Below are 21,029 nucleotides of genomic sequence, written 5' to 3' on the forward strand. Positions count from 1 at the left end.
CTAGCGGAGCCCTCCCGCAGCCAGCAGGGCGGGGTGTGCCGCGCATGCGCGGAGCGGCGGCTGGAGTAGGCCGCGGCGCCGCCCGTCGTTGCTGCCCTCGTCGCCGCCGCCACCGGCGCCCCAGGCCCTCCCTCTGGACGCCGGGCGCTGCCGCCGCCCCTCTCCAGCCGCCACGATGATGATGATGGCGCTGAGCAAGACCTTCGGGCAGAAGCCCGTCAAGTTCCAGCTGGAGGAGGACGGCGAGTTCTACATGATCGGCTCTGAGGTGCGGCCCCCTCGCACAACGGCCCGGGCGGGAAGCGGGCCCGGGGGCGGCTGCGGGGCGCCGGGCCGGGCGGAGGCGAGCTCTCGGCGGGGCGCGAGCTGAGGGCAGCCCCGCAGGGGGGCACCGGGGTCCCGGCCGTGGGGAGGAAGCGGCCTTCCAGCCCCTGCGGGCTCCCTCTGCCCCCCGCCGGCGGGGCGCTGCGGGGCGGCGGGGCCCGGGCTCCGCGTGGGGGCCGGCGGTGGGCGCTGCCCGGGGCCCGGTCGTGCCGGGCCCAGCGCTGCCGGTCTGGGTGGCTGGCGGAGACACGCCAGAGCCCGGCCCCGCGCCCGGACACTGCATGCGGGTTGTGGCACCGCGGCTGCGCTGTCCGAGGCCGGGGTTGTTTCACGCGCGGACAGGTACTTAAGCCCACGCCTGGGCCTTTGTGCTGCGCAGCACCACCGGCACCGGCCAGCGCATCTCCGCCGGCCCGGTGCAGCCCAGCCGTGCCAGCAGCCCCGGCGGGCAGCGCTTCTGCACCCCGTGCCTGTGCGGGCCCTTTAGTTACTCGTGCTGAGGGGCTGCACTGCCCCCCGGAAGAGGAGTCGCTGCCCCCCGAAGAGGAGCAGTACTGAAGCAAGAAACATTGGTGCTTCAGCACCGGGGAAACGATCGCAGTGGAAACAGGAAAAAACCCCCACATTGTAGCCCCCAGCTCAATGCAGAAAAGGGAATATTGGATAAATTAAATTGCCAGCTCTGTAGGGTGAGCAGGGACTAAAGACTTCTCACTGTCTCATGTGAAGTGTAAAGTTTGAAAGAAGAACTGTAACTGCAGTCTGCGAGATGGCCATACCAGACGCGTGGAAGGGGAAAAAGGGTTGCTTTTTTTATCTACCATTCATTTCTGTCGACGAGCACTGTAGAGCAGAGGATATGAATAAAAATTACCTGAAAATAGGTGTTAAGATCAAAATGAGTCTTGTCAAGCAAGGAAAAAAGACCTTATTTTGTGGCAGTCTGCCAGTGTACCAGCAGTCTAAAAATTTGATTTTACAATCTAGAAGTAGTTCTGTTGGTCAGCAAGTCCTGCTGTGGCACAGGTGTGGATCTTTGTGTCAGGAAGAACAGAACTGCTTTACAGATGGTGAGTAAATTCAAAAGAGCAATTATTGGCAGCAGTCATATTTTTACATGTTCAAAGGTTTTAAAAGAAAATACAAGTCTTTAGGCATTTGCTGTATTCAAGCAATGTCTGGAGGGCACAGAGGTTCAAAGTAAAAAAGCCCAGCTCTCCAACAGTGACCAATCTGGTTTGGTTTAATTCCTACTGATCATTGTGTACTGAAACAGAAATTGAAGTAAAGAAAGGTTAAGTGGTCCAAAAATGTGTGAAAGTGAATGGAGTTTTTTCCTATTAAACTGATTATTGTCAACGGATGGGAGTTCTTTTGTATCAACTAGTGATGTAAGTGCTGATAAAAATTTTGTTTTCTTGTTGCTGGAAAAATTACAATGCTATATGATGCCAAACCCAGAGCAGTCAGTCTGTCACAAAAAAAACCCCAAAAAATTCCTTTCAGGAGGTCCCTCTTACCATTACAAAGAGCTGAATTTGTTTCAGCTTCTGCTAAAAATCTCTTAAATGGAATACCAGGCTGTACTGCAATACCAGGCCACATCTCCGCTTTTCTTCTTGTAGGTGGGAAATTACTTGCGTATGTTTCGGGGTTCCCTGTACAAGAGATATCCTTCGCTCTGGAGGCGACTAGCCACAGTAGAAGAAAGGAAGAAGATAGTAGCCTCTTCACATGGTGAGAAGATGAGTAAACATTTTCAGTAATGTTTGTCTGAAATCTGAAATTTTGCCTTCAAAACTTGGGGTGATTTTGAAGCTTGTACACCTTGAGGGCTGTGCAAATCACTTCAGATTGCCCCAGTGATGGAGCGCTCTGCAGTAGTGGTGCTGGTAGCTTCTGCTTCAGCCTGGCAACAAATACCAGCTGATCTGGGGTTGGCTGCATTCATCACAAAGCAAAAGCCACATTTCAAAATCAATACTGTATTTCCAAAGAGATGTTTATAGACAAAGGGGCATCTTCATCTCTCTTGTCAAATGGGTGGGAATGTTGCAAGGATGCCCCATTGAAAATGTGCATCTTTGCTTAACTTTGTTTCTTGCAGAGACTGAATGTTTATGACTGCCAGAATTTGTTGTGGTGTGTCACTGCTGATGTGACTGCCACAGTGAGAATGTAGCTGCCTCTGTGTCATTTTTGGTGGAAGTCTAATAACAAGCAGTTGAATTTCTTGGCAGTATGACTTGTGGTACACTCTTTAGACTAAAGCATAATAAAAATAAATGGTTCGTTCTGGACGTAATGTCTCCTTCCCCCAAGTATCCTGCTGACCTGTTGCTTTCTTTTCTTTTCTCTCTTTTTTTTTTTTTTTTTTCCCCCCAACAGAAAATCAGCGGTCTCACAGTCCCAGAAGATGTAAGTCTTATCTGCATGCTATTCTTAGCTGTGCTAGAGGAAGAATCTCCACTGTGACCTTTGGTGCTATTCCACTATATATTAATGTCTAGTCCTCTTCCTCTGATCTCTCGTTGTGATTGCTGTAATTGTGCATCCTGATCCCGTGCCTGAACTCTTCTTTCTCAGAACCTTTACAGGACTCTCAAAAGCAGATGGTCTCTGTAATTCAGCAAGAGCTGTTCTGATGTTTCTCCCTTTCCCCCCAGTCTTATCAGCTTTTCTGTTGATCATTGCCTCTCTGTTTCCAACCTTTGAGTCCACTGAGGATCTGTTCTTTTCTGGGCTTTTCCTCCCAGAAGGCAGTGGAAGAGATTTTATATCCTATTAGGAAAAATTTCTTCACTGAAAGGGTTGTCAAGCACTGAACCAGGTTGCTCAGGGAAGTGCTTGACTCATCATCCTGGAGCTATTTAAAAGACGTGTAGATGTGGCGCTTAGGGACATGGTTTAGTGGTGGACTTGGCAGTGCTGGGTTAACACTTGGACTCAATGATCTTAAAAGGTCTTTTCCAACCTAAACAATTCTATAATTTTGGCAGATGTAGGTATGCAGAGCTAAACCATGTGATTGCAAAGGGCAGCTCAGAGTAGGAAAGAATAGTTTTGCTCTTTCTCTCCTTAAGTAAAAGCATGTTAGATTTAAAATTTAACTAATAATTATGAGTGTGTAAGGACCCTTTTTCTGAATATTTTTTTTGGTAGCGTTCCTTTCCATCTTAAGTAAATTTCATAACAGAAATGGCCAGGGTCTATAAATAAGTTGTACCCTGGAAGAATGAGCTTCATCCATTGGTAGTACCTGAGGGAAGCTTATGCAATTCTAACCCTCCCTGTGTCTTGACTCTTAGATGAAATGAAAGATGTTTATTTTAATAGAGTATGAACAGGATAGCTATACAAGGTAAAGAGATACTGGTGCCTTTTGCAAATCTTGGCTCTGTTACTGTGCAGCCTTTCCAAGGTGTCATACTGCTTTTGTACATTGAATTGTATTTCTTCTCTATGCTTTCTGGTGGAGACTGCCATATGTTAACTAAGACATTCCACCCCTGCTATCAAGAAAGTCACATTTATTCCTGCTGTTTAGATGGGTGTCAAACCTCAATTATATTTCTTTAGTGCCTGGCACTGTGGCTGGGCTTCTGATCACTTCAGCGCAAGTAATCTACCCCAGTAGTAGAACATCAGAGAGAGTGGAGGCCTCTGACAACTCAGAAATAGCAGTGGAATGTTTTGTCATCTCTGTTTATCTCATGTACAAAATGCTGTATGTCAAAACCTTGCTCAAAAATTAAATGGCTATGAGAAGATAAATGAAGCCCAAAGCACTCTTGGGGCACACACTCATACCACCCGGTAACCTATTTTAGTTCTTCCTGCAGCATCAGGGAGGGCTTTTCACTATGCAGCCTGTTAATGCTACACTGTGATGGAGTGCTTTTCCTTGTTAATTATTGGCATCTTTCCTGGTAATAGATCATGGCTATACAACATTAGCCACTAGCGTGACGCTGTTAAAGGCCTCTGAAGTGGAAGAGATCTTGGATGGAAATGATGAGAAGTATAAGGCAGTGTCTATCAGCACAGAACCTCCTACCTACCTCAGGTAATCAGCATTGGTGAGGGCCAAGATCAGAATGGAGCTGTTTGGAAGATGTCAGCTTGGGCAGGAGTCGCAGGAAATTGCATAAGCCCAGGCTGTTGTGCAGCGGGGTGCTTGCCAGTCTGTGCTAACAATTATTTGCAGTGTTGGGCAAATGAAGATCTCCAAAGTGTAAGGGTTGGGTTACTGCCCACATACAACAGGAAGAAAAAAATAAGTGTTTGATGACAAAGCTCTCTTTGCAGTTACTGTGTTCCAGCTGTAACAGATGTTTTGCAGAACACACTCTGCACGTACTGCCTTCTGGAGACCTTGCATTTCTCAGCAGTCCTTTTTATAAAGTACAGACAGAAAACCCAAATACAAACCTAGTATTTATAATGGTGCACCTGGATTAATATCTGATGAAAAACTGTGAGCTGGAGAATGGGCTTCCCAGAGGCTAGTGTGGAACATGGGTTCTCAGTGGAGCAATATTGTTGAGGCTTCCAGAATAAAATAGCAGGAACTCATAATAGGACTTTAAAGTTTAAAATTACACCATTCCTTAAGTAGCAGCAGTGGTGCTCAGGGTCTGCAGTTTAACATAGTTTCCTTCTTCAGAGAACAGAAGGCAAAGAGAAACAACCAGTGGGTGCCAACCCTGCCCAACAGTTCTCATCACCTGGATGCAGTGCCATGCTCAACAACGATTAACAGAAATCGCATGGGCAGGGATAAGAAGAGGACATTCCCTCTGTGGTAAGGCAGCTTCCTGCTTCTGAAAAGTGGAAACAGTTACTAAAATGACATGCTGCTGGGGTAGTGCTCATGAGTTGCTATAATGTTGTGATTCATCTCTTGACAAAAGACCTATAGGTTGCTAACTTGGAGGTTCTTTGTTAAACTGTATGTCTTGAGGTTCTTCCTTACAGCAGCCAGCCATGGCTTAGTGAAGGCTTTCCTTTTGTCAGGAAAAAGGTTAATTCTTTTCCTGATGAAATCTTTCCACTTTCTGCTGCTTTGCTAAGCAGCTGTCATTTGAGGAGCCTTCAGAGCCTCTGAAGGGCAGGCTGCCTCTCACTGACATATTCCAGTAACTTTGATCTGATGTATTCAATGGAAAATGCTGCTGTGGCTCACGACTTTTATTTTCCATTACAAAAGTTGAGGAAGCAAAGATAAACATAATCCTGGGAAACTTCCTTGTTGTATTTGCAGGAATGTATTATGATAGATGTAATAAAAGGTGATAAATGGGTATTGGTTGCCATAGCCCTGGAAGCTTGTGTTGAGGAGTCTTGTCTAAAGACTGATTGGGGAGTTGGAGTGTGGGGATTGCTTCCAGCAATCACTGCCTTCCCTCTGTGGATGCCAGATGTGGCATGTGCTAGTTGCATATACTGTGTTGTTGCTCTTCGTATTAGCTTTGATGACCATGACCCAGCAGTGATCCATGAGAATGCATCCCAGCCGGAGGTTCTGGTTCCAATCAGGCTTGATATGGAAATTGATGGGCAGAAACTCAGAGATGCGTTTACGTGGAACATGAATGGTATGTAGGAAGGAGAGTTTCCTGAGGCTGAAGAGCTATGGTTGTATCCGTCACCAAATATGAAGAGGGAACAAGCATGAATGTCCATGTCCTTGCTCCATATACGCAGAGCTTTAAAGCTGTCCTACTTTGGACTGTGTTCAGCTCTCGTGTCTCTTAGCGAATGCTCTGCCACTTCCATGGGCTGCAGTCATTCCTGGACACATGTGCTGATGAGTTTTAATAGGCATGTCCTCCTGACCCAGTTTGTCAGCTTAGTCTGTTAGTATTCTGTTAGCTGAAGTACCCTGAATACAAAACAGTTAATATGTGTGGCTTCTTTATGTATGTGGATTATATTAGACCATAGCTACATTGTCTCCATGGAGCAAATCAAGAAGGCCGTAAGTCCCTGTGTCAGTACACACATCCTTACAAACCTGATACAAAACACCCTTTTACCCTTTTATAAGCAAATCGTGATGTGTTTGGGATCCCCTTTGTCACACTATGAGATTAATTTTGTGTGTTCTGGAATGGCAGGCATTGATTTCTGAGAAAGTTAACAGTGTCTATTCATTCTTGTTCTGTATCAGAAAAGCTAATGACCCCAGAAATGTTCTCTGAGATTCTTTGTGATGACCTGGATTTGAATCCTCTGACCTTTGTCCCTGCTATTGCCTCTGCCATCCGACAACAGATTGAGTCGTACCCAACTGACAGTATTCTCGAAGATCAGTCAGACCAACGAGTTATTATTAAGGTAATACAGGAATGCAACAGAATGAGAGCTGAACCATTTGGGTTTCTCTGATTATGTTACGGGGGCGTAAGAGAACAGAGGCTTTCCTCGGAGCAAAGGACTCTTAATTCCAGTCCTGTGTCCAGACTGCATTTTGTCCTTTGTATTGAGAACAGAACCAAGGTGGCCGATTATTAAACAATTATGTGCCAGCCCCTGAGATGATAAAATAGTTCAGTTAAAGCATTGCTGTGTTCTTTTGGAGGAACTGAACCTTGGTGAGCAAATCTGAGTTGTCTTCATGCTACTGGAATTAAGAATTCAGTTAAGGAGCTTTGTGGATGCGATGAACTAGGAGTTACTGCTCTGCTCCTCCAGCCTCTGCCTCCTCAGTTAAATTACCTTTGACAAACTATTGTGAGAATGGAAACAAATGACCTGTTTCTTCCCTTGTCTCCAGCTAAATATCCACGTAGGGAACATCTCCCTTGTAGACCAGTTTGAGTGGGACATGTCAGAGAAGGAGAATTCACCTGAGAAGTTTGCCTTGAAGCTGTGCTCAGAGCTTGGCCTGGGTGGGGAGTTTGTCACTACTATTGCCTACAGCATCCGGGGACAGCTGAGTTGGCATCAGAAGACATACGCCTTCAGGTACAGAACTGTCGTCTTCCTGGTATGGCTGTGGGTGTGTGTTTGTACTTCATGGGTGTTCGCATCAATGAATTTTAGAACAGCTGACCTGATGCAGAAAGTTTCATTTTAAGTCAGTCCTTCTGGCTTGCACCTGTTCTGTCCTTAAGATCTTTTTGTGCTCATGCTCAGGTATCATTTCCTGTTGGGTGTAATAACATTTAAGGACCAAATATTGATGAAATGTCAGCTGTGGAATGAAAGGCTGTTGTAATTAACAGTGACTGAATACCTTGTGTTTCCCTCTTCTGATGTATGATAATAACGAGCCCTGGATACATTGTTTTGTTGGCTTTGCCTGACTTGAGCCATCCACCCTCTGAACCTTCAGTGTGTTGAACCAAGACTGATTGAAACTGTAGCTCTCTTACTCTGGCTGATGTTGAAGTTGGCTTGATCCTAGGCCCTTCTCACAGCTGGTATGCAGCAGTGTCAGGTTTGATTAGTCAGCTTTGGAACTTGTCTCCCGATGATAATCGTTTCCAGTTGTGCTGTGTAGTGTTCTGTGGTGAGTTACTGTACTGATGTTATCCTCAGCATATTGCTGAGTCTGCAGGCTGTAAGTATGCCTTAATATATGCGTTGTGAGGTTTCTTGACCTTGGGGTCATGGTGGCAGTTGAGGAAGTTTGAGAGTTCAACAAATGATGTATTTGCAGAGGTGAGGAAACAGTACTGTTGACAACAGTTTTGTAGAGGTCAGTTCAAGGAAGCAGGATTACTTGCCTAGTCAGCAAAGGGAAAGATGACCAATCCTGTTCTGCCTCAGGGAGAGGGCAGTGAGTAGCTAGTGTGGATGTAAGGAGGAGCTGGAGGCTGTGGGGCAGCTGGCTGCTGCTGTGAGCTCTGCTCCTTCCTCCTCCTCAGTCTGAAGGTTTTCTGTATGGCCAGCCTTCTGTGGAAAACAGGCACTGATCTGCTTTGCAGTAGTTGCTCTTCCACTAGTCTCACTCCACTTCCTCTGGAGATTATTTTTATCCTGAAAATCTTCCACAGCAACTACTTGGTTCTAAAATGATCTCCAGCGTTGTTAATACTAGAAAATGGAAAGGGACCCTTTACAATATAGGAATTAAACTCTTCTGCTGAAACTGTTAGATTGTGTGTCCATCCTGATGATGCCCCTTGTTTCTTCTCGCAGAGGTGGGGAGGTGACTTCTGCCTTTCCATCCATGACGGCTGACTGATACTTGCCGATCCAGCATGGGACCACATCCAACTGTAACAACAGAACAGTGGCATGTGTTCCTGAGAAATGATGGGAACTTGGAGGGTAGTACATGGGAATGTGGTACCTGTAGTACTGCCTCTTCTTCCCTGCTGCAGAGTGTATTATAACTATGACAGAAGTGAGCTAGCACTGTGTTATAGCCTGCAGTAGCAGAAAGTGAAAGTGTCCCTGCTGGTAGAGCAGTCCTCAGAGTCAGTGTGAAGTTGACTTTAGTCTATAGTTTAAGCTAGCTATGGCTGGGAGCAAGTTCATTTCCGTAAGGTATAGTAGGATTCCTTGTTGCCTGAGCATTCCCAGCAGTTTGAGCTTTATTCTTCGTATCCTTTCTGAAGTATAGAGGTGGCCCTGTTCACACCATGCTGGCCAGGAAGCCCTCTTTTTTTCTATTCACTATTTTATTTACCTTCCCAGTTAATTTAATTTGACAATTTTTTAGCATACTGCCTCCCAACCCACAGGGCATTTGTTCCTAACTCTTGTCACCTGCTGCATTAGAGGCAGGCATTGTCCACATTTAGTGGACAGTAAATGTTCTCCCTCCTTCTTAAGCTTCTCCATGTGTTGCAGACACCAGAGTTAAGAAATTAATCTGTGTACGCATTAACTGCTGCGAGGGGGAGGTAATTTCTGTCCTTGCTTACTATCAGTATCTGTAACTTAAAGCAAGTAAAATTTTAGTTAGCGCTGCCCAGGCTCTCTCATATATCATATTAATGCCGACTTCGTGCTATTCTCTCTGAAAACATATATCTGGCTGTGGTTATTAAAAAGTGCTTCCTTTTAGGGGTAGTTCAAACAGGTGGATTTCAGACCTTCTTTAGACTGTGGTAATATTGCAAGGGGGAGAATAAAAAACTAGCAAAGGAACCCAAACAGAACAAAGTGTGTAGACATGAGCTGTTCAGGGAGGAAAACACACCTAATTTAAATCTTGTTTTGTGTCATAGTACAAACAAGTCCTCCTCTTCCCTTTTTTCTTCCAGCAAAGCGGTAATTTTGAAACCTTAGAGTGATTAATGATATTTGGATTCTGTGGCTGGTTAGTTCCTGAATTCCCAAACCACAGGAGCAGTGGTTGCTCCAAAGTCATTCCAGTGATGTAAGGAAAGGGTCTGCTTTAGACACATCAAAAGAACCTTAATATCTCAAGGGACTGAGGGGGATGAGAAATCATGTGCCTCTTAATCATCAGAGGGAGAGGTGAAACTGTCTTTTAGCTGATGAAAGCCAGGGCAGTTCTTCAGCTGGCCCACTCTGTGCAAAACAAGGAGAGCCTGAAAGCCCAATGGACAGGGCAAGACTGGAAGCAGACAGGTGACTGATGCTTATGGGATTTTCAGGGGGATGGTGTGCTGTGATGATTCCCACCTCAGTACTGAGTATTTCTAGGGGCAGCACACAGCACTTTATAGCCAGAGTTTTGCCTTTGAGACCCAAATGAGGTTCTCTCACACACCAAAGCTACATGCCAGAGGAGTCACCTTTTCCAAAAGAAGATGTTTCCCTGCCCTGTTGGCATGCTAGTGACACTACTGCCAGTGGCCTGGACCCTGGCTGAGGGAGTGTCTTGCTCTACTGGAAATCCTACAGATTTCAATCATTCTGCCAGCAGCACTGTCCTCTTCACCAGAAAATAACAGGGGAGGAGGAGCTGTCTTTGGAGGTTGGGAAAGAAGGGAGGATTTTTTTCAGTTTCTCTCTTGATTTGTTTCTAAAGAAACATAGTATCTGAGTTGGCTTGCAATTAAGTTATGTGCATGAGGCCAGCTTTCCAACCTCCGTTTAATTCTAGTGAGTGATCAGTGTTAAGCATAGTAAATGAGGTAGAGACTATGCTATCAAGTCAAAAAAGGCAGTTAAGATCTAGCATTTGGCCTGGAATGTGTAACAGTACAGGGCTAAGATGAAATTCCTGGTTTTGAGTGTTGCTTCGTGGATGTCAGCAGTACTGGAGGTAGATTGACTAAAGCTTTCTCCTAGGATCAGATAACAAAGGCTGTGGATTAATTTTTCATTGTAGCATTACTTTGAAGAATTGTTATTCTAGATTAATAGCTCTGATGCAGACATTTGCTGTTTCTATGGCAATTTAGCATTTGAGTTCCTTCCTGGGGGAATGAGAGGGCTGCCCATGAGTGCTGAAATCCTGTGCACAGAGGCATGTCCCTGGGGAGGGGGCTGGATGTGTGCGCACACCTGCTGAGGGGTTTCTCTGACACACACAGGTCGTGCAGCTCAGGCTGAGCCCCTTCCTAGAATTCAAAGCAAATATTTACATTCCGAGGCTCCTCTGTATTTATGCTGGGCTTCTGGCTCCACTGTCAATATTTGGGAAGCAACTCCTGGTCAGTTCCTGTTGACTTTTACTGAATAGTGGCTAGTGAAGCAGTAAATATTTCTGTGCATGTGTTAATACAGCTGGTCAGGGCAGAGGGATCTCTGAGGAACAAATCCTGTGATCTGGGACAGAGCCTGGTGTTTCATTGCTTGTGCAGAGAGTAGCTGCAGCTTCTGGTTGCAACAGCAGGTCCTAAAAGACTACCCTTTCCATGGCAATTGGGAGAATTACGCTTTTTCCACTATCAGGCTCCCAGAAAGCCAGACTTTTGCCAAGGAAGAGCTGTCAGAGGTGTGCTAGGCAAACTACAACTAGGAAGTCAGAGTTGCAGAATGACAAAGCTAGACAAAGAGTGCTGTTAGCAGGCCCTGCTCAGCTGCTGCTGTGGGAGAAGAGCTCCCAGCACTAATAAACGGGTATGAACTTGGCCTGTGCTTACTGGGTTTGAATGCTGTCAGCCAGTTACGTAATGGCCTTTGTGGGAGAGAACTGCGTCAGCCACAGCTGCTTTGACAAACCCCTCTCTGGTGGTGAAAGGAGATGGTAGTAGTTGGTCTCCCAGGAACTTCAGGCTCCACAAGATTGTAACCATAAGCCCCTGGCATGCTTCTGGGAACTAGGCTGTACTAAGCAGGGCTAAGAATGAATGCTTGAGCCTGAGACATGGTAAATGATGCTCTGTTGTCCTTGTGTCTTGTATCTGGACTGGTAACCCAGAGAAGTGCTCTGGGACCACTGATGGATGTTGCTTTGCCTTCTACCCTGCCATGCAGCGAGAACCCTTTGCCGACTGTGGAAATTGCTATCCGCAACACCGGGGATGCTGACCAGTGGTGCCCTCTTCTGGAAACCCTCACAGATGCCGAGATGGAGAAGAAGATCAGAGACCAGGACAGAAATACAAGGTGCTGCCACTCATTCAGACAGTTCTGCTTCTGGCCTGTATCTAAGAGAGAAGTTAAAAGCGTTGATGTTTGTCTTGCTCTACTGAGAGCCAGCTGGTGGGATTTAAGACTTGCACACTGCAACAGAAACTCATATCCCTTTAGCTTCAGGATATTAAACTGTTATCACCTTGCTCCACAAATACTTAAATCTCTACTTGAACCATCTCCTGCTTGAAGCAGTTTCCTGTTGGTTATTTTTTTAATTTCTTCCTTTCCCTGGGCCTCTGCTTGGGCAAGGGTGTTTGTTTCTATAGGAAGGCATTCGTCAAAAATACTGGAGTTTCATGCACTGTCATGCTACCTAGAATCCTGCCACAAGGCTTCCTCTTATGTAGGGCAAAATGCTGTTTGATGTAGGAATGGGCAAGCTCCCAGCTCCAGCCTGACTGATGCAACCTGTCTGCCAGCATGGGAGCACTGTTGTGATTCCAGGAGGAGCTCTGCCCACCAGAGACCTGCTAAGTGATGTTTGACAAGCAGTCAAGAGCACTTGCTCCTACTTGGTGAAATTGCTCCTGGCAGATAAAAATTAACTGCTAGAATCTCTCCAAAAGATACGTTGTGGGAACAGTAAATATGCTGGCTTAGCTCTTTCCCAGGAGTTTGTTTTTGTACTGCTGATTAACAGTTTTGTAATTATTTTGCTTCCCAGCTATGGCTGGCTGAATTGTTTTCAGTAGCGATCAATCAGTAGCAGTTCAATCCAAGTTGATGAGCAAAAAGTGCCCTAAAAGCTGTTACTGAAAATATTGTCGCAGCCTTATCAACAGGGGCACTCTCAGGTGGCCAAGGAAGTCTGTCTAGGCAATAAACCTGTCTGCAGCATTCACAAAGCTGTGGTAGCCTCCCCAAAAGTGTTGGTTTTAGTAAGACTTCACATGACTAACACAGCACTTACTGTACCTCTTTCTCTCTCTCCTAGGCGCATGAGACGTTTGGCCAATACTGCTCCAGCCTGGTAATCTTCCTGTTGTGACACTGGTGCTCTTCCTACAGACTTTATCCCTACTCCTCTCCCCAAATGGATCTAGGATTGGCAGGGGTCTTTCTGTCCCTGAAGGGGACACACATTCCACTTGCCAAGAGTTTCCAGTACTGCTGACTTCTGCCCCCACCCCCTCCACCTAAATGCCACGTACCAAGAATGCTGCATTAGCACATGATCTAGCTAAGACCTGTGGCAGCTGCTGGAGCCCTTATATACCTGTGTGTGGACAGTGTAAAGATTCTTTTGTATAGGTGCAACATGCACTATTAGGACAACTTTTTAAATAAAAGGAATGCATACTACTTAGGCTGAATTCAGTATGTTTGAATGAATAGTGAATCTTGCTGCTTTTCGTGCTATTCTGGTAACAGCCGTCCTGGGACCTAATATTAATGCTTTGGGGTATAATGCTGAACAATCATGTGGATTCAGTTTTCCTGAAGCATGATGGAAAATGAGTGCTTTACTTCAACAGCTATAACAGCCCAAAACCTTTTGCTGCAGGGGAAGGTGAGAATAAGACTGAAAACTTGAAGCAAACAACTCTAAAAGACTGGACTGTTACCACACTTAGTACAGTCTAATGAACTCGGTGAGGTGTTCAGCTGGCTTACTTGACAAGGGTAGGGTAGAACAGTTTAACTAAAGTCACAAACTTAACATTCATTGTTGTCAGATGTCAACCTAGTGCATGGTAAACCCTTTTTTCAGTGGAGGCTGCACCTGGAAAACAAAAATTTCTGAACTGGTACAGAAGTTGAAGTCTGCAATCACTGAAACTGCAGCTTCCTTTTAGTGAGTGGCTTTGCTGCAGTCATTGACAGCACACATAGCTTCCAGTTACAGTGCACAGAGCATCCAAAGCAAAGTGCATTAGCACTGCAATGTCAATATTTTGCAACCCTAGAAACAACCTATCTTTCCCTGGGGAGTTTAAAAACAGAAAATCCATTGAAGTGAGATTAAAAAAAATTCAAACTTGCTTAAAAAAAAGCTAATTAAACAGTCTACCTTGCTGTTGAGGTACGCCATCTCTTTGATGGAGTTCCTACTATTCACTGCCAGAACTGATGAGTATTGCAAGCAGGGCAGATTTTGATGGCAGCCTGACAGTTATGTTCAGAGCTTTATGATAAAGCCAGTAGGTTTTACGATCCTTGCTGATCCACCCACACTGCTAGCACAGTCAAAAAAATCACTTTCCAACCTTAGTTTATCATGTTTAGACTTGAGTAATAGCAGAGCCACTTCTGGTTCCTGGGTGGGAGGGAACTTTTTCCAGATGTTAGTTTGCAGAAACCAAAAACTTGCAATTTAGAAATAATATTATTGCAGTCTTATCCTAGGTGCCTGTGCCAGAGTGGTACTCTATCCATTTATTCCTTATTAGAGAGGCTAAAAGGTTATTTCAGCAAGTAAGGCAAAACCTGGGACTCCTGCTGCATCTTAGCCTCCCACGTAGAACACTTATTTTGCCTCACGGACATAAAAACTCCCAACTTTTCCTGAGAACACTTGAGCCTCTCTATTATGGTCAGGTACTTCTGCAAGCAGCCTCTTCAGGGAACTGGACGAAAACAGGTATGAAATTGCTGTAGCCTTAAACTGGCGCCTGTAGTGCAATTTTTGAGTTGCTGTGAAGCTTGTGGTTACCCAATACTCCTAAAGTTCACAAGAAGATAGGGATACACAAGGACTGCAGTTTCTGTAGCGGGTTTACAAGTACCTCCCCTTGCTTCTCAAGTCCTAGAGAGGCTGTAGGAATTAACCCCTCCAAGCAACCAGGAGCAAGACAGGACAGTCCAGGGGGCCAAGTCCCAGAAAGATGAGAACTACAGCCAGCTTTCTCCATGTATTAGGACTACTAGGGAACAGCTGGAAGCATCTTGTTTTATAATCACAGCTCCTTAGGTTAATCTAGTACCCCAGCTAAAAATGTAACCCAGCTTTTGCATTTCAGAGTCCCATCTCTGAAGCAGTTTAAAACAGAATGTCTGCAGACTTTAAAGACAAACCTCCCAGGGACTGAAACACCGGCTCTGTACTTTCAGGTCATGAGCAAAGCACACAGCAAGTACCTTTTGAATCTGAGGCTGCTTAGCCCTTAGTACCACTGTTTCTTCCAGAACAAGATTATCACTTGTACAGGTCTTTCAGCCTCTTACTAGAGGGAAACATAAGTGCAGCAAAATAGCATGTTCAAACAAAATCTGATTTTTTCTTAAGAAGAAAGGTGTTTTCACGGGAAGCCCCCAGCAGGGATGAGGGGACTGTGTTTCAATCTTCCTTTGCTACAAGGCTTCTGTATCATTCTTAATTGGTTGCTGGTTACTCACATTGCTCTTAATAGTTTGCAAGCTTGTCTAGCAGAGCAGACAGCAGCATTACCAAATGAGCTATCCTAAGACAGTGTTTACAGATCTACTCCAAAGGCTATAAGGTCTGGTAGAAGCACACGTGTGCTGCATTAGTAAGAATGATCAAATCCATTTAGGACAGCTGTTCTTGTTAGGGACTAACTTGTTTTGTTTTCCCCTAAGTTGAAGTTTCAGAGCTAAAAAATTCAACAAGTGGAATTACACTGCACATGCAGACAGCCTTTATTACTAGTGTCAGGTGCTGCTTCCAGTCACTGCCTGGATCAAGTGTCCAGCTCGGTCCCCTGTCCTTTCCCAGGCATCCCTTTCTCCAAGTAGACACCCCTCCCCTTCTCATGCTCTGCAGTCCTGCTGACAGAAGAGGGGGAGGACATCTTGCAGCTAGCCTGAACTTAACTCTGCCCACCAAAAAAAGATCAAGCAATCAGCCTGTCAGTTTTGAACAAAGTTCTGATGAGTACTGGTGTCCTCTGTCCCTGGCAGAAACAGACACTCAACTGAAAAATAAAGGACTTTAATGTAAAGACTCTTTGGAAACAACAAAAAAAGGGGTGGGGGACTTAGAGGAAAGGAAGAGGCTGAGCTACATTCTACCATGGTAGCTGGGAGTACTACTTCATTGAAAGCCCACAAAGAAGCCTCACAACAGTGAGAGCCAGGAGCATTAGTCTTCGTACAGAGGGCAAGAGTGACCTGGCACACAGCAAGTCATTAACAGCAGGAAAAAAAAAAAAAAAGAAAAAAAAGAGTAACTGGTTGAACACCCCACTTGATAACTTACTCCCCACTTGGGTAACTGAGGAGCCATCACAACTTCCAGTCCCTGTCCCTAGGATACCTCCGTAAGCATTCATCAGTTCTTTGTGCAAAGCTCTGTGGAACCACTTGGTTGAAGGGGAAGATGGGTTACCCATACAAACAGTTAAACATTACACATTGGAATGGCAACTGGTGTTATTCCAGTAGGATCTCTGGGCCACAGCATAAGTCCAGCCGGAAGAAAGGAATCTGGCCACATGGAGAAGTCCCCTGTGTTACTGTGGATGCTGCTGCTGGTTCTGGTCTTGGTCTCTAGGCTGGTTTCCTGCACGATCCTCAGGGAGAGGGTTATAGTTGGGATCCTCTTCGGGTGTGTCAAATACCATCTTCCTGGCAAGGGACATGCCCATCCCACCAAGCAGGCAGGCAAGTTAGGAAAGCGACCTGAGGACAAAACCCCCAGCCCTCCTAGGAACATCCTCACCCTTCACAGGGCTTGGCTGTATGCCACAGCCACCTGCCTGTTGCACCAGCACTAACTGTTCTTTTGTTCAGCTTAACCTGTAACCAGGACAGTACCTGGTTCCTTGACCGCTAGGTCAGCTTTGATCCTTGGCATGAAGCCTTTCTTAAAACTACAGAAATACATCAGAAAAAAATCCTACCTGCATCTAGCATTTTCACAAGCAGTTAAGAACACTCCAATTCCACTAGCAAAGCTTTAAGTACCAGCAATTGCTTTACAGCACCTGTGTACATACATATATAATGTGCAGAGTGCCAGTACTTTCTGCAGAAGAGGCATGAACTGTCAAGCTGAGGTGCTACCAGCATGCAATTGCATCCTGTGGCCACACCACAGTGTCACAGACTAGTGTGCTATGAAAGTGACCCAGGTTGGGAAGCAATACAGCAAAGCCCAGAAATAATCAGCTTTACTTACAGGAAGCCAGGGGTTAATAACAATTTCTTTCCTCCAGGCTGGTTGGGGAAAACGTCCTCCAAGAAATAATAGATGTGACCCACTGCAATCCCTGGAGAGAGATGTCACCAAGGTCAGGCCCAGCTGTGACTCCTTAGCTAGCTGAACCAGAGCTGCCGGGAGCTTTAGCAGGATGAAGCTCCAAGAGTCCCTCACTTGTGTACCCATGCCCCAGCTCCCACCAGAGCCACCTGTGCTACAGTGCCAGAGCATTAGGGTGTTTGCTGTGATCAGTGTGCCAGCAGGCAGGGTACCCGTCAGCCTGAACGCAGCACCAGGTACCCAGGAGACCAGACACAGCACAAGTGTTGGGCAGACCTCACTATACCCAACTGCTGCCTCTGGAGAAGGCACAGCAAAATACAGGTCACAAGCAAGAGCTCAGGCACAAGGCCAACCACCCAGAAATATCAGCCAGCTCACTTTAGGAAACCCACCATCTTAAATAAGATGAAAACAAGAAATGGTGAAGTGCCCCAGTAGCATCTATGAGAATTGAGCATGCTGTGGCCACAGAGCACCCTTGTTCCCAGCACCCACCCATTTTGATTTACCCAGTAAGTCGATGATGATGGAGTTGCCCAGGAGCAGAGAGAATCCCATCAGGACCCAGGGCAAGAAGGGGGCCTGGAAGTTAAGAAGCCCAAAGAAGTTCATGCGGATGTAAGGGTTCCTGCGACTCCACACATACACTAGCATGATGGTGAAAGCCTGGCCCAGAAAAAAAAGGCTGGCAAAGAGTCCAAATAGCTAGGAACTACCGAGTCAAGGAAAAACATATCCACCATGTACACCACCTCCAGGCAGCACAGGGTGCCTTGTGACTAGGAAGCCCAGAACTACAGGCAGCTGATCACAGTGTGCAAAACATTGCCTGTGCCACCAAACCTTTCCTGGGCTGGCTGAGATACCAACACTGCCTGCCTCACCAAGTACACCACATCCCCCTCCCTGCCACCCCAGAACAAGATACTCTGGAGTGGCACATACAGATTGCTCACTCCTTAAGCTGCTGTCTACAACCTCATACTGTAAAGGTGCTCCCCATATGACTAAGTGGCCACCAAAAGTGACCCTCAGAGAAGGGTCACTATGATCAAGCACATGACTAGTACAGGCACCTAGACACTGACTAGCCAAACACCCAAGGATGTCTGATAGCCATGAGAGTTCACACACCTTCACACAGAGGTCTGTGGGGGGAGCAGTGCTCCAAGCCATCTGCATAAGCCAGCAGTAAAATATCGAGAAAAGGTTTTGCGCTTGGGAGGAAATATTTCTCCCCATCAGACTATTTTCTCCTACAATAAAAGAACTTCTTATGATGTGTGACAGTACCTCCAGCCACTGACAGGTTGCAAGGGGCTTGTGCTGCCTGACACTCTGACAGCAGACAGTATGTGGGCACCCCACTCCTTGTATTTATGGCTCTGTCTTCTTCCGTCAGCTGCAGCTCAGTTTTCTGAGCCAGCCTCATGCCAGCCATAGCAGCGCTCCAGTGCACACCACCCACCAGAGCTCAGACACGGTTGCCCTGCTGCAGCTGGACAGTTTCTCAGAGAGCGTAACAAGGGGCTTCCTTTCAGACTGAGCTTCCCAAGCATACAGCCACATGTCCTCTCCTGGGCTCAGGCAGCCCATCCCCTTGCCAGTTGCATCAGTACTTCTGCAGACACCAACACAAGTACAAGCAGCTATTCCTGTATTTTGTTTCTGTTCTAAGCATACTGGGTAAGGAGCAGACCAGGAGACAAGGATGGGTGAAAGGAGGAGCACAAGCTGTGCCATACAGCCAGAAGTTGCTCCTCCACCACATGCCCAGCAGAGCTCTCCCAAGTCTCAGGGTGTGAGCCTGACAGGCCTGGGGCACAAGGCTCCTCTGCCCCATGGCACCACAAAGGTTCACAAGCCAGCTGTCCTGCTCAGCAGGCAGGTAACTGCTACAGACCACACAATACAGCCAGAATATAGACAGCTAGTCGACAAGCCCCACACTATCCACACCATCTCAGAACACACCAAAGAACCTCAACCAACTCAAAAGGATACTGTCATGAGAAACCCTCCAAAGAGGAACATGAAGACAAAGTCAGCTGTCCTTCCACGGAAGGAGCCTTCTTCTAGCATGCGGCAGTACCTGTACCTGAGAGCAGGAGAGAAGGGAGGGGTTGCAGTATAGGAAATTAACAGCTGGCCACCCTGTGTCCCCACAGCATGACTTTACAGGGAATAAGCCAGCTGCAAGCTATTTCATCACAGGAAGCTGTCAGCCACATGTCCAAGCCCCAGAGCAGAACACTGCAAACTTCACCTCATACCACTGACCCCAGGAAAAGAAAGAGGCATCCACTGTGCTCCAGCCAGAGCTCACCCCAGGAATGGGTACTGCTCTCCAGCATGAGCCACAGCAGCGCTGCCAGCTTCTTCAGCCTTTAGGCAGGGGCTGCCTTGCAGCAAGCAGAGATGGAGGTGCAAGAGGTGGCCACAGTTGTCAGGGGAATGGCTTCAATTCAGACCAAAAGAGCCAAGGGAAGAATCCACAGCTCTAGACTGCTACCAATGCAAGTCAGCCTAGGGAGAAAGAGGGATGGGGGAATCACATCTAAGCCAAAAAGGGAGCAGAGAGTTTCACTGAGACCAAAGGATACAGAAATATCATGTTGAAAAAGAAACTGAATCCCAGGGGCCCAAAAAAGAGGAAGTTGGTGATCAGCCTCCATATCTGAAAGAGAAGAGAGAGGAGAGAGAAAAGGAGGTGGACAGACAGGTCTCTCCCCATCACCCTATCCACTGTGCCCAGTCGTACTCCCATCCACTCAGAACTACCCCAGGACACCAGACAGCTGCACCACCTTCATGTGGGACCTCCCTCCATTGGCCACATCCAAGTATATTGCCCTTTCAGGTGCAGGAAAGAAGATTTTTCTACTTTTTTGGAAGGGACAGACAGCCACAATTCAGCAGTCACAGCCAAAATAAATCACTGTTCACACTTCTCTAGAATAAAGCCCTCCCCACACAGCCTGACATCAGCTGGCCAGTGTCACAGAAAAGGAAGAGGCAGGTTTTGAGTAAGGGGAAAAAAAAGGAAATGCCAAGATGGTGTATGGCAGGGAAAGGCTGGAAGAAATTATCCGCATCCAGTTGTCTGTGACAGGAGGGGATACCACATCAGTGACCCAGCTCCTGCCAATCAGAGAAGGTTGCAATACTGGTAAGGACACCCCCTGGATCACACAGCACTCCCTGACCACCCTAAGGAGCATGATATCCAGGGCCCAGCCTGCTGAACCCACCCCTTGCTTTGAAAGGTCAAGAGGGGCCCCAAAGCCCAGCCAAGGCCTCACCTGGAACTTCCTGAAGATGAGGTCAGGGTTGAAGTACAGCTGGAAGGGGGTGATGAACTCCAGCTGCTGTGAGAGACAGGCAGAGCAGCTGCCACCCACTGTCAGGCACCCACCACCCTCAGCCAACCCCCTGGCTCCCCCACCACAACAACCCCCTCAGGGACCCTGACCCCCCCACCACAGCCTCCCCCCAGCAGGGACCCCACACGCCCTCACCACGGCGGCGGTGGTGAGCACGCAGGCGGTGGTGTAGGTCCGCGTCACAGCCGGCATGCCCAGGTACTCCTGCGCGAAGCCCTGGTAGGCCATGGTGCACAACGACAGCGCCCAGCCGCCCCGCGGGCCCTTTAACAGCCCCCTACGCGTCGCCACCTCCGCCACGCCCCCGCGGCCTGCTTCCGGCCAATCCCGACGCGACAGGCGGCGCGAGCTGGCCAATCGGAGCGCGCCTCATGCCCTCGGCCTCCACCCGCCGCCAACCCGGAACGGACCCGCCGCAGCAGGTGACGGGTCGGGAGGGGGAGCGCCCCTGCGGTACTGCCCCCTGGAGGCGGGGCAAGCCTCCGTAGCCAATGGCAGAGAGCAGCCCCAGTGACGAGTGGTTGAGGGAAGGCGGGGAAGGGAAACAGCAGGTCACATGTCTCCCAGGAGAGGGCCAATCACCGGGAAATAAGGGGGCAACGTGTGGGCCGGCGCGGGCTTAGCAGTGCGGTGCGGCGATACAGTGC

At 47.3% G+C, this 21,029-nt stretch overlaps 2 protein-coding genes across 10 annotated transcripts; one reads left to right on the top strand and one right to left on the bottom strand.

The window, feature by feature from the left end:
• Nucleotides 1-30: 30 nt before the first annotated feature.
• Nucleotides 31-13,137, top strand: SMARCB1 (SWI/SNF related, matrix associated, actin dependent regulator of chromatin, subfamily b, member 1). Of its 2 annotated transcripts, XM_055795060.1 has the most exons (10): nt 31-268; nt 1,950-2,061; nt 2,713-2,742; nt 4,261-4,390; nt 4,991-5,128; nt 5,794-5,921; nt 6,497-6,663; nt 7,103-7,293; nt 11,674-11,805; nt 12,770-13,137. In XM_055795060.1, the coding sequence occupies exons 1-10, from the start codon at nt 176-178 to the stop codon at nt 12,807-12,809; spliced, it is 1,161 nt and encodes a 386-aa protein (XP_055651035.1). In that variant the 5' UTR covers nt 31-175; the 3' UTR covers nt 12,810-13,137. The 2 variants fall into 2 exon arrangements, with proteins under 2 accessions (XP_055651035.1, XP_055651036.1); XM_055795061.1 differs by lacking the exon at nt 2,713-2,742 and having other exon boundaries at nt 43-268.
• DERL3 (derlin 3) lies at nt 8,277-20,680 on the bottom strand. Of its 8 annotated transcripts, none has more exons than XM_027780907.2 (7): nt 20,518-20,680; nt 20,302-20,364; nt 19,603-19,676; nt 19,004-19,097; nt 17,509-17,704; nt 16,916-17,006; nt 8,277-8,550 (listed from the first exon to the last, which is right to left on the bottom strand). In XM_027780907.2, exons 1-7 carry the CDS (start codon nt 20,608-20,610, stop codon nt 8,331-8,333), a joined length of 831 nt encoding a protein of 276 aa, XP_027636708.1. In that variant the 5' UTR covers nt 20,611-20,680; the 3' UTR covers nt 8,277-8,330. The 8 variants fall into 8 exon arrangements, with proteins under 8 accessions (XP_027636708.1, XP_013151303.1, XP_013151298.1 ...); XM_013295844.3 differs by having other exon boundaries at nt 8,280-8,550; nt 20,302-20,367; nt 20,518-20,676; XM_005233266.2 differs by lacking the exon at nt 8,277-8,550 and adding an exon at nt 15,715-16,362 and having other exon boundaries at nt 20,302-20,367; nt 20,518-20,676.
• Between the last annotated feature and the right edge of the window lie 349 nt (nt 20,681-21,029).

The sequence above is a fragment of the Falco peregrinus genome, chromosome 2 (assembly GCF_023634155.1).
Source record: "Falco peregrinus isolate bFalPer1 chromosome 2, bFalPer1.pri, whole genome shotgun sequence".
Lineage (NCBI taxonomy): Eukaryota > Metazoa > Chordata > Aves > Falconiformes > Falconidae > Falco > Falco peregrinus.